General features: G+C 45.4%; 1 protein-coding gene across 1 annotated transcript in view; it reads left to right on the forward strand.

Moving 5' to 3' along the window:
* The window catches only part of DCN (decorin), a 390,395-nt gene that overhangs the window by 251,515 nt on the left and 124,923 nt on the right, over positions 1–13,957 (forward strand). The window contains exon 4 of the mRNA XM_078674259.1: positions 4,052–4,265. Within this exon, the coding sequence (XP_078530385.1) occupies positions 4,052–4,265 (214 nt within the window). The remainder of the gene's footprint in view (positions 1–4,051; positions 4,266–13,957) is intronic.

The following is a 13,957-nucleotide window of genomic DNA, read 5'->3' on the forward strand; positions in this document are numbered from 1 at the left end:
ATGTTCATAGCTGTGGTACATTGGTGCCTTTAGTCATATCATGGTGTGGGAAGAGAATGGAGGCCATGCAGAAGCCTTTTGTATGTGAAAAAGATCATATAATAAATCTATGGATTAGTTTTAGAAAGGGCAGCCAATCTGACGTTATCATAATCTTTTATTAACCAATGTGAGTGAGAAAGTAGGCGGACAAAAATGCTTTTGACCGTGCTTGCCTATGAAGCGCAATATATGATAATGGAGATTCCAAAAACATATGCGTGTCATGTTATACTAACTTAACTTATCATCTAAATAGGTTTCGTTTTTTAACAAGATAATGAAGGAGAATTATCTATGGGGAGATTGCTGAGTCCTACGAGGAATTCATGTTTAGGGTTACCCTAACTGAAGCAATATTATTAGTGTTTTCTTTTGCTCCTAGAAATATGACCTTTTGAGAGGCAGATAGAGAGCTTCCAGTATAGATAATGGTGGATATATTAGTTTACACTAATTTTTTAGTGAATGCACTTTACCTGAAGAGTTGGAGGTTTAAATTCCCTGTTTCCAAATGTGAACATTGGTGACTTAGACTTTGAATACAAAAAGTTGAAAATAGAGGAAATGTTTTGCCCTTGTGTGGTAAATCTCGCCTCAGTAGAAAACAAAAAGATGTATAGGAACATTGGGTGAACAATGAAATTATTTAAATGCATTATTTTTTGATGAAAGGTAAATTGCCGTTGTTAATGAGTTTGTATGGATTTATGGCCCAGAAATATCCGAAATGCCTAATTACATCAAGTGTGCTACTTTGATGAATCTTTTCGTAATGAAATATAAAGCACATTGAGATAAAAGAAAGCTATGTCGTAGGAAATGCATTCAAACGTTATTGCATTGGAAGATATACCAAGATCAACTATTTTGATAATAATTTTCCAGTTTGATCATTGAATTGGACCTTATTTTCTGATCCTAATTATTGACATCATTTACCTTGGACTATGCCGTTTTCATTTTAATTTAAAAATCATATTATTTATTCAATATTTATTATTAGTTTTATATAGCGAGGAGAGGACCAAAAAGTGGCTGAGCATTGAACATACAGTCAGGTTGCAAGGGACATAGGTCGGTCGGTAACGGCCGAAAATCGGTATTTTCGGTCGTTACCGACCGGTATTCAGTAAATGGTATGTAGGGCCACATATTTCACAGAATCGGTAAATTTACCGATCGGTAAATTTACCGATTCTGTGAAATACCGAATCGGTATTTATACCTATACGGTAATTTTGATATGTAGGTGGGACTCTTCTGAGTCCCACAACCCTTACCGAATCTGTATTTTACCATCAAATATATTTGATGGTAAAATACCGATTCCGGTGTGCATGCACATGTGTGCATGCACACCTGTGCCATATGACAGGCAGACTTGCCCTTAGGTCAGGTATGCCTGCCACATGGCCCCCGAATCTTTTTTGGGGGTGCTAGAGGGTGTCAAAGTGACACCCCCTGCACCCTTGTCAAAATCTGTATTTACCGATTCGGTAAATACCGACCGGTAATGCCCCATTCATTCCTATGGGCTTCAAAGCCCATAGGAATGAATGGGGCTTTACCGGTCGGTATTTACCGAATCGGTAAATACAGATATTTACCGATTCGGTAAAAGGAACATCTGGATGCTCCTACATATCCACCCCTTAGATTTACCGATTTTTAATTACCGAATCGGTAAAATTCGGTAATTAAAAATCGGTAAATCTATTTTACCTACATCGGGCCATAGTACTCAATGGTAGGCATGGTTTTAGGTAAACATAGTATGTTACATTGCATTGCATTACCACTACAGACCTATGAACAAGAATATGAACAAGAACATAATTGATGTGTGTGGGTTTAAGTTATTCCCAAAACAACTAAGGACCTTATCAAGAGAAACTGATGCTAGAATAGCAAACTGTAATGAATTGTGATACTGGTTATTAAGTCTAAACATTTAATAGGTCAATTATCCAACAATAAGTATGTCCAGGCTTGGGTCCCACACAGACTGTGTCACTGGAACCGAGCTGTACCGGACTGATGAGCCCATAGCTAAGGCAAAACGGGTCCTAAGTTGCTAGTACTTTGGTTCAGGGAGGGTCTAGTTTGGCATTTTAGGCTTTTCATGAAAATGCTCCAGTAACATTGAATTCCTTTAAGCTCTGCTTTAAGGCAGTAGTTGATTGGATGAATGTAAGCTACTTAAAGCATAACTCAAGAAAATATGAGATATTTTTTTTCGGCACAAATGCCTCTCTTGAATCAAGCATCTGGTGGCCGTCACAACTGGGTGACAGCCCCCTTTTACTCCCTGCACCTATGGTAAGTGATGTGAAATTTGATAAAAAAATTACATTTGCCCACCAAATCAAGGCAATTTCTGGCAACTATTTGCCACTCTGAGCTCTCTAAGAATGATGCTTCATCTCATTCCCTAGGATTTTCATTGAATCGTAGTCCATGCTTTAGTTACGTCCATTTGGACTATTTCAACAGCTTGTGTTTGGGGCTACCTGCATTTCTAATCCAGCTCCTTCAAACTATTCAGAACTCCACTGTTCTATTCATTCTCAAGATTCCTCCTCGGTGTCCGGTCACCTACGACACCTTCACTGGCTCCCATTCATTAAGACGATTCAATTCAAGGCACTCATCTTTACTTTCTCAACCTTTACTTATAAAGGTCCTCTTTATCTTAGGAGGCGTTTTGAGCCCTATTGCCAGTTCGATCACTATCATCTAAGAACCTCAAACTGTTCCAACTGTCCCATATTCATAAAGCCAAAAGAGGAGGTAGATCATGAATTTTTCTGGCTTCTAAGTTGTGGAGTGCTCTTCCTCTTGTCTTGAAAAGGAGCCCCTCTGAAGCAGTCTTCAGAAAGAATCGCAAAACTCTGCTTTTTGATTCCTGCCTACAGGGCATCTAGCCTCTTTGTTTTTAGGATTTCCGTGGTCATGACCTTTCAGCTAGTCCTGGGCATCCTCTTCAGAGGCAGCTGTGCACCCTACAAATGACTTGTAATGTATTGTATTGGAGCAGGTTGAAGACTGATTTGCATATAGCGAGGTCCAAACTGAGGTGGCATGATGTGTAAGATAACAGTGGAGTGGGATGCAGCCCAAGTGATTGCTAGTGGCTGAGATTAATTCAAGCATTCCATCCATCACTGTTTTGTATACCTGTTGTGTCACACTGAGTGGGATGGGTATGCAGAGAGGTATGTCCATTGCACATTGTGTCACTGGAACCAAGCTGTACCCGACTGATGAGCCCATATCTAGGGCGTAAATTGCTCTGTGTTGTTTGTGTTTTAGTTCAGTTGGCAGTTGGGCTGAACTGTTCCAATTGGAGCAGGGTCAAGACTGATTTGCATTAAGCTGGGTCAAAAACTGAAGTGACGTGGTGTGCAAGATTACGATGGATCAAGATGTGGCCTGCGTGATTACCAGTGGCAGAGGTTAATTCAAGAATTCAATCCTTGACTGTTTTGTATACTTATCTTGCCCAACAGTAAAAATGTTATTGATGGATTGTGTGACAATGATTGTAAAACAATGTGCTAGAATGTTTTTACTTGAGCCACGCAGTCCCCAAATGTGATGGTCCTTAACAAACCCAGCTTGCTCAATAAAGCATTCTCAACAAATATGGCACACAAATTCCAATATTCAATTCTTATTCAGTTGTTTAATTAGAGCTTAGAGTTGGAAAATGCAATTGCTATTAATTTGCTATTAAATTGACCGGAGCAAATATTTTCAATCACACAGAAGTGAACCTGTAAATTATGCTGTACATTGTGTAATATAATTTTTATTTTCCATGTTTAGCTCAATGAATTTAGCTAATAGTAGTACAATATATGTCTTGCTCTGAATGTTGATATTTTAACAATGTGTACATGAATATTCTAATCTATTGAATCATTATGAAATTGCTTAACACAATTTGTATACACGGACAGGAATTACTTGATACTTTGATTAATGAATCCATGGTATTGTTTCACAGGCATTAATTCTAGTTAACAATAAGATTTCGAAAATCAGCCCTGCTGCTTTCACTCCACTGACAAAACTAGAACGATTGTACCTCTCCAAGAACAACCTGAAGGAACTGCCATTGAATATGCCTAAATCTCTTCAAGAGTTTCGTGTCCATGAAAATGAGATTTCTAAAGTAAAAAAGGCTGTGTTTGATGGCCTGGACCACATGATTGTTATGGGTATGTAGTCAAGTAATTAAAATATTGTTACAGCACGCTTTCAAATGATATACAGGCATAGCATTGAATGAGGGTTAACACCTATATGTGTTGCCTGTTCGCGCTACTATTTGGTTCATTAGAAAGCTATTATTTAATAATTAGACTAGGGGTGCTATGACGTGCACAGTGTATTATGAGAAACGAGTAATCTGTGAGTACATTCTGTCTGTGTGCAATTAGTACACTGGCATTTTCATACTTGTAACTTGCATATTTACAGATGTGTTGGTTGTTATGGGACTGGTTAATGAACAACTGTATGATAGAAAGTCATCATCAGCTCATTTGAGATGTAATGAAGTTGTACTGAGGATTACATATTCGATCACAGTTAGGCTCACAATGTTTGATTTTAAATACATGTGTTTTCACAAATAATTGAAGCTAAATCGACAAAGAAAACTTTAAAGTAAAAACAATTTCTTATTGAAATATTCAGAAAAAAAGAAGACTCTCTTTTTTATGAACAATGTGTTAGTGGCAGGAGAGCACTAGAGTCTGCCTGTTATACAGCTGAAAAGGTGATATATATCTTATCAAGTCACACTGCTAACAACAACTATTCATTTTCCTGAGTACAATAGAAAAGTATGTAAAGGTGAAGCTGCACACTGTTCACATATTTTTATAGATCCTGCCATAGAAATGATCATGGTAAATGCAGTACAAGACAGTCCATACTCACAGTGTGTTTGCCTTTGCTTGAGTCTTAAAATGCAGCCAGTGATGTACAGCCTTTGACACCAGTTGTATGTTCTCTGAACTCATCAAAAGGCATCGTTCTATTGAGGCTCAGTTAGTGAAGGTTAGTGCCCAAGAGCCCCCAAGTATTAATTAAGGCTCCGCAAGTAATTATCCAGCTAATCCAAGAGGCACCTTTTTCTTAACAGTGTCTGAAGGTGGAGTTTCATGGGGCTCCTGTGACCAATTCCAATGTTTGGATTTTAAGTCTCCCATGAACAAATGGTGGGCCAATGCATTGACGTCTCTACGGTACTACTTATAAATGACATCAAACAAAGGGAGTTTTGAAAGTTTTGTCGATGAAATGTATTCTGCTTGATATGTTCACTTTTATGGCATTGAGTTGCCAAATAAAGTATTTTTGATTGATTAACATATAATATCAAAATAGGCTCATGAAAAAAAGGATTTATTTTGCCTGTATTTGATTCAACCTTGCACACAGTAGTTCAGGGTTGCAATGGTACATGCCAAGGCATGATTTTAAAGTCACTCCTTTGAGAGGTTTAAATATATATATTTCGCGGAGAGCAATTACATTTTAGGTAACGAGTGACATTTCTGCACTGTAGGATGCTGTTATCTATTATTTGCATATGTAAGTTAGGGGTTAGCTAAATAACTAAAATATTTTACTAGATTTAGGAGTCAGAGCACATACCCTAGTAGCCTGCTTCACAATCCCCTACTTCCCAGAAAATAAGAAAGTATCCAGTCAGCAAAAAGGTGCAAGCATTCTTAAGACACCATACATTGTATGCTGTTTGGTGCGCTTCATGTGTTTATGGACATTTGCAGGTGAGGTAATGATGCAGCTGCTTCTGTTGCACATTAAAAGAGGCTGCACGATATGGTTAACGAGCACAAGGGCATTGTTATCTATTTAAGCGAACACTGCCCAGCTGCTATATTTTTATAGTTACTTGCTCCACTTCACCCCTTCACCTTAATGTTCCTAATACAAGTTTCCATGTACCCATCCCCAAGGATGTGCTGTGTTTCTCAAATAGCCAGTCTACTACTACTACCCGTTGTGCTAGCTGGCATGTAGGGCAGCAACAAATTACCTCCAACAGGAAACCCATCTGGTTCACCGCCGACCTCCAGGCATCCAAGTAGGCCTGCTGTAAGCTTGAGAAGAAGTGACACCACGAACAGACACCAGACAGCAACACAGCTTACAAGAACGCCATCAACACAGCTTACAAGAACGCCATCTGCAGACCCCACCAACTCATCCGTACAACCAAAAGGATGTCCTTCAAAGACCGCATTGACAACAACGCACACAACAGCAAAGAACTCTTCAACATCTTTAAGGAGCTCTCCAACCCCAGCTCCAACTCCAAAGACATCCCTCCATCACAGGACCTCTGCGACTCCCTAGCCACTTTCTTCCAGTGCAAGATCGCATACATCGATGAAAGCTTCAGCAACCAGGCCTCCTCGACTGACACAGACACCTCAGACCCACCACTCCCTGCCACATCAACATCTACCCCCTTCTTGCCTGGACCCACGTCAACGACGAAGACACCATGAAAACCATGAACACCATCCACTCCGGTTCACCATCCAACCCCTTCCCGCACCACATCTTCAACAAAGCAAGCTCCACCATCGTACCCCATCTCCACAAAATCATCAACAGCTCCTTCGAGACCGCCACCTTCCCAGAGAGCTGGAAGCATGCCGAGATCAATGCCCTACTCAAGAAACCCAAAGCTGACCCCAAGGACCTCAAGAACTTCTGGCCCACCTCTTCTCCCGTTCCCGGCGAAAGTCATTGAGAAGATCGTCAACAGACAACTGACCTCCTTCCTTGAAAAGAACAACATCCTGGACCTGTCCCAATCCGGCTTCTGTAGCAACCACTGCACCGAAACAGCCCTCATCGCCACAACCGATGACATCAGGGCCATGATGGACAACTGAGAAACCGCGGCCCTCATCCTCCTGTACCTCTCGGCCGCCTTGGACACCGTCTGCCACCACACCCCCGCACACGCCTCCACAACGCAGGGATCCATGACAAAGCACTGGACTGGATCACCTCTTTCCTCACCGGCAGAACTCAGAGTGTCCACCTCCCCCATTTCACTCTAAAGACTCCAAGATCATCTGCGGCGTACCCCAAGGATAGTCCCTCAGCCCAACACTCTTCAACATCTACATGGCACCATTCGTCAACATCACAAGATCACACAACCTCAACATCGTCTCATATGCCGACAACACCCAGCTGATCCTCTCCCTCACCAGGGCCCCCACAACCGCCAAATCCAACCTCCATGAAGGAATGAAGGCCATCGCTGAATGGATGACGATCAGCCGCCTGAAACTGAACTCAGACAAGACGGAGGTCCTCATCATCAGATCCAGCCCCTCCTCCAGGGATGATTCATGGTGGCCGGCAACACTGGGAGCTGCACCTAAACCCACTAATCACGCACACATGGGAGTCATCCTGGACTCCGCTCTGTCTATGACCCAGCAAGTGAACACCATCTCCTCCTCCTGCTTCAACACCCTCCCTATGCTTTGCAAGATCTACAGATGGATCCCCACCGGCACCAGAAGGATAGTCACCCAGGCCTTTGTCACCAGCAGACTGGACTACGGCAATGCTCTCTATGCAGGAACATCAGCCAAAGTCCAGAAACGACTACAACACATACAGAACGCCTCTGCACGCCTCATCCTCGACATCCCCCGCCACAGCCACATCACAGGCCACCTGTAAGACCTTCACTGGCTCCCCATCAACAAGAGGATCACCTTCAAGCTCCTCACCCACGCCCACAAAGCTCTCCACAACACCGGACCAGCGTACCTCAACGATGACTCACCTTCTACACCCGAACCGCCAGCTTCGCTCCGCTGACCTCACCCTTGCCACCATCCCCCGCATCCATCGAGCAACCGCTGGTGGCATATCGTTCTCCCATCTCGCCGCAAAAACTTGGAACACCCTCCCTATCCGCCTACGACAGACCTAGGACCTGCTGGCCTTCAGAAGACTCCTCAAGACCTGGCTGTTCGAGCAGTAGCAGCACCTCCCCCCACCATCCCCCCAGTGCCTTGAGACCCTCACGGGTGATTTGTGCACTCTACAAATGTACTGATTGATTGATTACTGGTCTGGAATGCTGAAAATTTGGTGATGTCGCTTTTTGCCATATACCAGTATTCTGATCCATATAAGAGTGAGGACAGGATGCAGCTCTGGTAAAGTTTCACCTTGGTGTTTGTGTTGTACTGAAATGACCTTCATACATTGTTCAGCATGCTGAAGGCATTCCTGGAAATTATCAGTTTGCTCTCGATGTCTATGCCTGCCCCTCCAGCATGTCTTATAGTACTGCCTTGATAGGTGAACTCTTCAGTCATGGTTAGGTTCTCTCCATCCACTTTGAATGGTGAAGCGTTTTCTATGTGGAGTGTAATGACTTCTTATGTCTTTAGACCCACTTGCTGTGCATACATATTGAGACAAGAGGTATTTTACCTCATATGCAGCTATGTGAGAGAGCAAGGCTAGGTCATCTGCATTGTCAAGGCCTACATGTATAGAGAATATGATCCATCTGATGCCTCAGTCTTTTGTTGCATTGTGCCTCACCCAGTTGATGACTAGATTGAAAAGCAACACTGACATCACACATCCCTCTCTCACACCAGTCTTGACTTTGAAGCTGTACTTATTATTTTCAATCTTGCAGGTACATTTGTTACAAAAACTCTTGACGAGGTGCTCTATCTGCTACAGCATGCCATAAGCTCTGAGTATGCACCACCAGGAGTACCAAACTGAGCTCTTATTCTTGCAGATAAGCACATCAGTTATGTCTGACCTTAACTTGAGGTAGTTTTATTTTATCTAATTGGCCACCCTAGTCATGCATTGTTTGAAGTTTGTCTTGGTGGTGCCAGTGGCATCTGAAAGAGAAAAAATGAGCTGGGTGTCGTCGGTGCAGGAGATGTTGTTAATTCCATGGGTTCTTATGATATCTGTCAGAGGAGTTATGCACATGTTGAAGATGGTGAAGCTGAGTGAAGATCCCTGTGGAACACGAGGCCCTTGGTTTCTGAATTGAAAGGCGATAACCTGACTCATTGTGTTCTTCTGGAGAGGATGTAAGCTATCTGTTTGAGTGATGGTCCTTCTATTCTCTCTGTGTGTAGTCTTGTGATGAGTGCGTGATTGGAGACAGTGAAGAAAGCTGCACTGAGGTTGATGAGGATGTGGGTAACAGTGTATCCATGGCCAAGGGTGATGCAAGTGTTGTCTGTGGTAGTGATGAGTGTTGTTTCGACGCTGTGGTTGTTTATAATCCTGATTGTGATTCATCAAAGAGTTTGTGGCATTCTATGTGATCAGAGAGTTGTCTATTGATGGTCTCCTCAATGGCTTTGGCTGGGAAAGGGAGCAGCGACTTGGTCCGTATTCGCTGAGTACTTCAGAGTCATCTGTGAGTTTTTTAGGAGAGGAGGCATCGCCATCGTACACAAGAACACCATCCGCATCACGACCGACTCCAACAACACCTTCTCCGCCGCAGAGCACCTCCACTTCCAGATACACGCCGACCCAAAGACGACACTCAGAGGCACCCTTGTCTACAGACCCCCGGGACCACGCACACAATTCAGCGACGACATCACAGACTTCATCAGCCCGCACGCCCTCCCCTCCGCTGACTACATCCTCCTAGGGGACCTCAACTTCCACCTGGAGAACAACAAGGACCGCAGCACCGCCGCCCTGCTGGACAACCTCACCAACCTCGGACTCAAGCAACTGGTCAACACCCCCACCCACTACGCCGGCCACACGCTTAATCCCGTCTTCTCTTCCAGCAAGCACATCACCTTCAGCCACTCCACCGGACTTCACTGGACCGACCACAGCTGCGTCCACTTCAGCTTCAGAAGAAACACGACCCACCTCCCGCAACAGGTTCCTCACATGTGCTGGAGCAAGATCACCGCCAAGCAGCTCACCACCTCCCTCAGCCAGAACCCACCCGCCAGCACAACGGACCCCAACGAAGCAGCCGGCAACTTCACGCAGTGGCTGACCGCCTGCGCAGACGACCTCGCACCACTGAAGAACCCTCCCAGCAGACCCAGAAGCAAGAAGGCCTCCTGGTTCACCGACGAACTCAAGGACTCCAAGAAGAACTGCCGCACCCTCGAGAAAACCTGGCTCCGCGACCAGACCACAGACAACATGACCGCCCTCAAACACGCCACCTGCAAGCACCACCAGCTTATCCGCACCACCAAGAAGAAATCACTGAAGGAATGACTGGACAACAACGCCCACGACAGCAAGGAACTCTTCAACATCGTCAAGGAGTTCTCCAACCCCAGCACCGGCAACAACGACATCACTCCTTCACAAGATCTCTGCGACTCTCTCCCCTCGTTCTTCCACCGCAAGATCGCCGACATCCACAACAGCTTTGACGCACTATTCACGCACCCTACCGTCGAACCAACACCCCCCACCGCCACCCTCCGCACCTGGACCACGGTGACTACCGAAGACACAGCCCGCACGATGAGCACCATCCACTCCGGATCTCCAACTGACCCCTGCCCCCACCACGTCTTCAACAAGGCCGACTCCACCATCGCACCCCAACTCCAGAACATCATCAACACCTCCTTCAACACCGCCACCTTCCCCGAGAGCTGGAAGCATGCCGAGCTCAGCGCCCTACTGAAGAAACCAACAGCGGACCTCACCGACCTCAAGAACTTCCGCCCCATCTCGCTCCTCCCTTTCCCTGCCAAAGTCATCGAGAAGACCGTCAACAGACAGCTTGCCGCCTTCCTCGAGGCGAACGGATCCCTCGACCCCTCGCAGTCCGGTTTCAGAGCCAACCACAGCACCGAGACCGCCCTCATCGCAGCCACCGACGACATCCGAGCCCTGCTCGACAACGGGGAAACAGCGGCACTCATCCTCCTGGACCTTTCTGCAGCGTTCAACACTGTCTGCCACCGCACCCTAGTTCAACGCCTAAGCAACATCGGTATCCAAGAGAAGGCACTGGAGTGGATCATCTCGTTCCTCGCCGGAAGAACACAGAGAGTCCGCCTCCCCCGTTTCGATCCGAGGCCACCGAAGTCATCTGCGGCGTCCCGCAAGGATCATCACTCAGCCCCACCCTCTTCAACGTCTACATGAGACCTCTTGCAGCCATCGCACGCCAGCACAACCTCAACATCATCTCCTACGCCGACGACACACAGCTGATCCTCTCCCTCACCAGAGACCCCGACACCGCCAGAACTAGCCTATACGAAGGGATGAAAGACGTCGCCGAATAGATGAAGAACAGCCGCCTGAAACGGAGCTCAGACAAGACAGAAGTCCTCATCCTGGGACCATCGCCCTCCGCCTGGGACGACTCCTGGTGGCCCCCCGCCCTGGGCACCACTCCCAAGCCAACAGACCACGCACGCAACCTGGGCTTCATCCTGGACTCCTCCCTCTCGATGACCAGACAAGTCAACGCCGTCTCCTCATCATGCTTCAACATCCTACGCATGCTCCGCAAGATCTTCCGCTGGATCCCGACCGAAACCAGGAAGACGGTCACCCAGGCACTCGTCACCAGCCGACTGGACTACGGAAACACCCTCTAAGCCTGAACCACAGCCAAGCTACAGAAAAGACTCCAACGCATCCAGAACGCCTCCGCCCGACTCATCCTGGACATCCCCCGACGCAGCCACATCTCCGGCCACCTGAGAGACCTGCACTGGCTCCCCGTCAGCAAGAGGATCACGTTCAGGCTCCTCGCCCACGCCCACAAGTCTCTCCACGACCTGGGCCCCAAGTACCTCAACGACCGCCTGACCTTCTACACGCCCACCCGTCAGCTACGTTCTACAAGCCTCGCCCTCGCCGCCGTACCACGCATCCGAAGAGCCAACGCCGGAGGCAGATCCTTCTCCTACCTGGCGGCCAAGACATGGAACTCCCTCCCCATCCACCTTCGGCTGACCCAGGACCATCTCGCCTTCAGGAGACAACTCAAGACCTGGCTGTTTGAGCAATAGCGGACCCCTTCCCCCAAGCGCCTTGAGACCCTTCCGGGTGAGTAGTGTGCTCTACAGATGTTATGATTGATTGATTGATTATGATTGATTGACTTCAGTAAATTTTCAGCTGTCTGGGAAGGTGCCTGTCTTTAGGGAAGTGTTGAAGATGGAAGTGAGTGCAGCACTGATCGTGGCTCTTCCCAGGTTGTAGTTGATGTATAGTTGTCTGTATAGTTGTCTCTGCCAGCCTTCCAACTGCTCTATGATGTTGCATAGAGAATGGATCTGACCAATATACCCTCTACCCTTGAGAAACCCAGTCTGTTCTTTTCTAAACTGCTTATCAACTGTATTGTAGCTCCAGTGTTTAATGATTTTTGTCAGGATTTTACTCAAGATTAACAGAAGAGTGATTCCACATCAGTTGTTACCGTTGGTTAATGTTCCTTTCTCTGGAATCTTGATGAGGCCAGATTGACTAGTCAAGATTCATCAAGCCTAGCCAATCTGGCCTTGCATATATTGCATTGATTTTTTGCACAAGGTTTTTGCACAAGGCAGTGCCACAAAGCTGCATATAAAAAGTATGCATTTACAAAAAAGCATACATTTACACTGACAGTTTCCACAATGCCTTAACAGCTTACCTTACACAGTTATGGCAGCCAGTGGCTCACATATTGGACAGGAGTAACAGGATTGACTAGACTGTTTCTCTATTTCAACAACAAGAATCTGGCTTTAACGGGCAAGACCCGTTTTCAGACTTAGGGCTGGTGTCGAGGGGTGTGTCCACCTCAACCCAACAGCTGTTTTCAACATGTGCACAGTCTAATCCAGTCCTAATTGCCCAATATTTCAATTTCATTAAAAATGTAAGTCAGCCCACTCATCACGAACATACCCTCAACCAATCAGGTATATGTATATCACAAAGAAAATGTGCGTGAAAATTAGAAAGTACCTCATGTGCACTACACCAGAGGAGCTACTGGCAGGTTCTCACCAGCTTGCCCATGTTTTATCATCATTGCTAGCTTTCTCATTTGAAAAAATAAAATGTGTCCAGTAAAGAATAAGTATAGAGCGGTGAAAATAATGATAAATGTATCTCTAAGCAAAAAGACCCTGTGATATGTAGAAGACAGTATGTCAAAAAACGAATAAAATTGAGTTAAGACTCACACTTATGGCTTGACCCTTTTTAATACGAATAGTGAGCTTGCTCAATAATAAAAACACAGCATGTTGCAGACCATTTCAAAGTAGGCCAACATGTTTCATTGCCTGTACTTCGTTGCAACAATTTTGTCAGGGCTTCGAGGTGAGCAATCACCTCACTGGACATCTGAATTTTACATAGAGTGGCAGGTAGCAGCCAAGGGCCCACGTACCAGTTCCCACCATGCCAAAGGGTCTGTATCTCATACACTCTAACCCTTAGTTAACAACACCGCCATTGCTTTGAATTTACCGCGTCCGTGCGTCCGTCGGGCGTTATCTCGTCCTGTCTAGACTGTTTTTCTAAACAAAGCAATATATGCACTGTATATGCTTTACCCGGTATAACTAAAGTATACAGTCATCCCAAACTATTTTGCATTGGCATGTAAACACAGCACACATTTTTATATCTAATATGTTATCTGCATATTGTTACATCATGCCACAAACACATCAAAAGTAAGTAGCTCGAACTTCATGGAACTTCAAGTAAAATGCATAACAACTGCTAGAAATAATAAGCACCTAGTACCATCACTGAGTGCTCAAAAGTAATTTTCTTCAAGTGAAGAAATGGCCTACTGGGACTCCATGGAGTGGCTTTATGTGGTGGCTGCAGCAGC

The sequence above is a fragment of the Lissotriton helveticus genome, chromosome 1_1 (assembly GCF_964261635.1).
Source record: "Lissotriton helveticus chromosome 1_1, aLisHel1.1, whole genome shotgun sequence".
In the NCBI taxonomy this organism is placed as follows: Eukaryota; Metazoa; Chordata; class Amphibia; order Caudata; family Salamandridae; genus Lissotriton; species Lissotriton helveticus.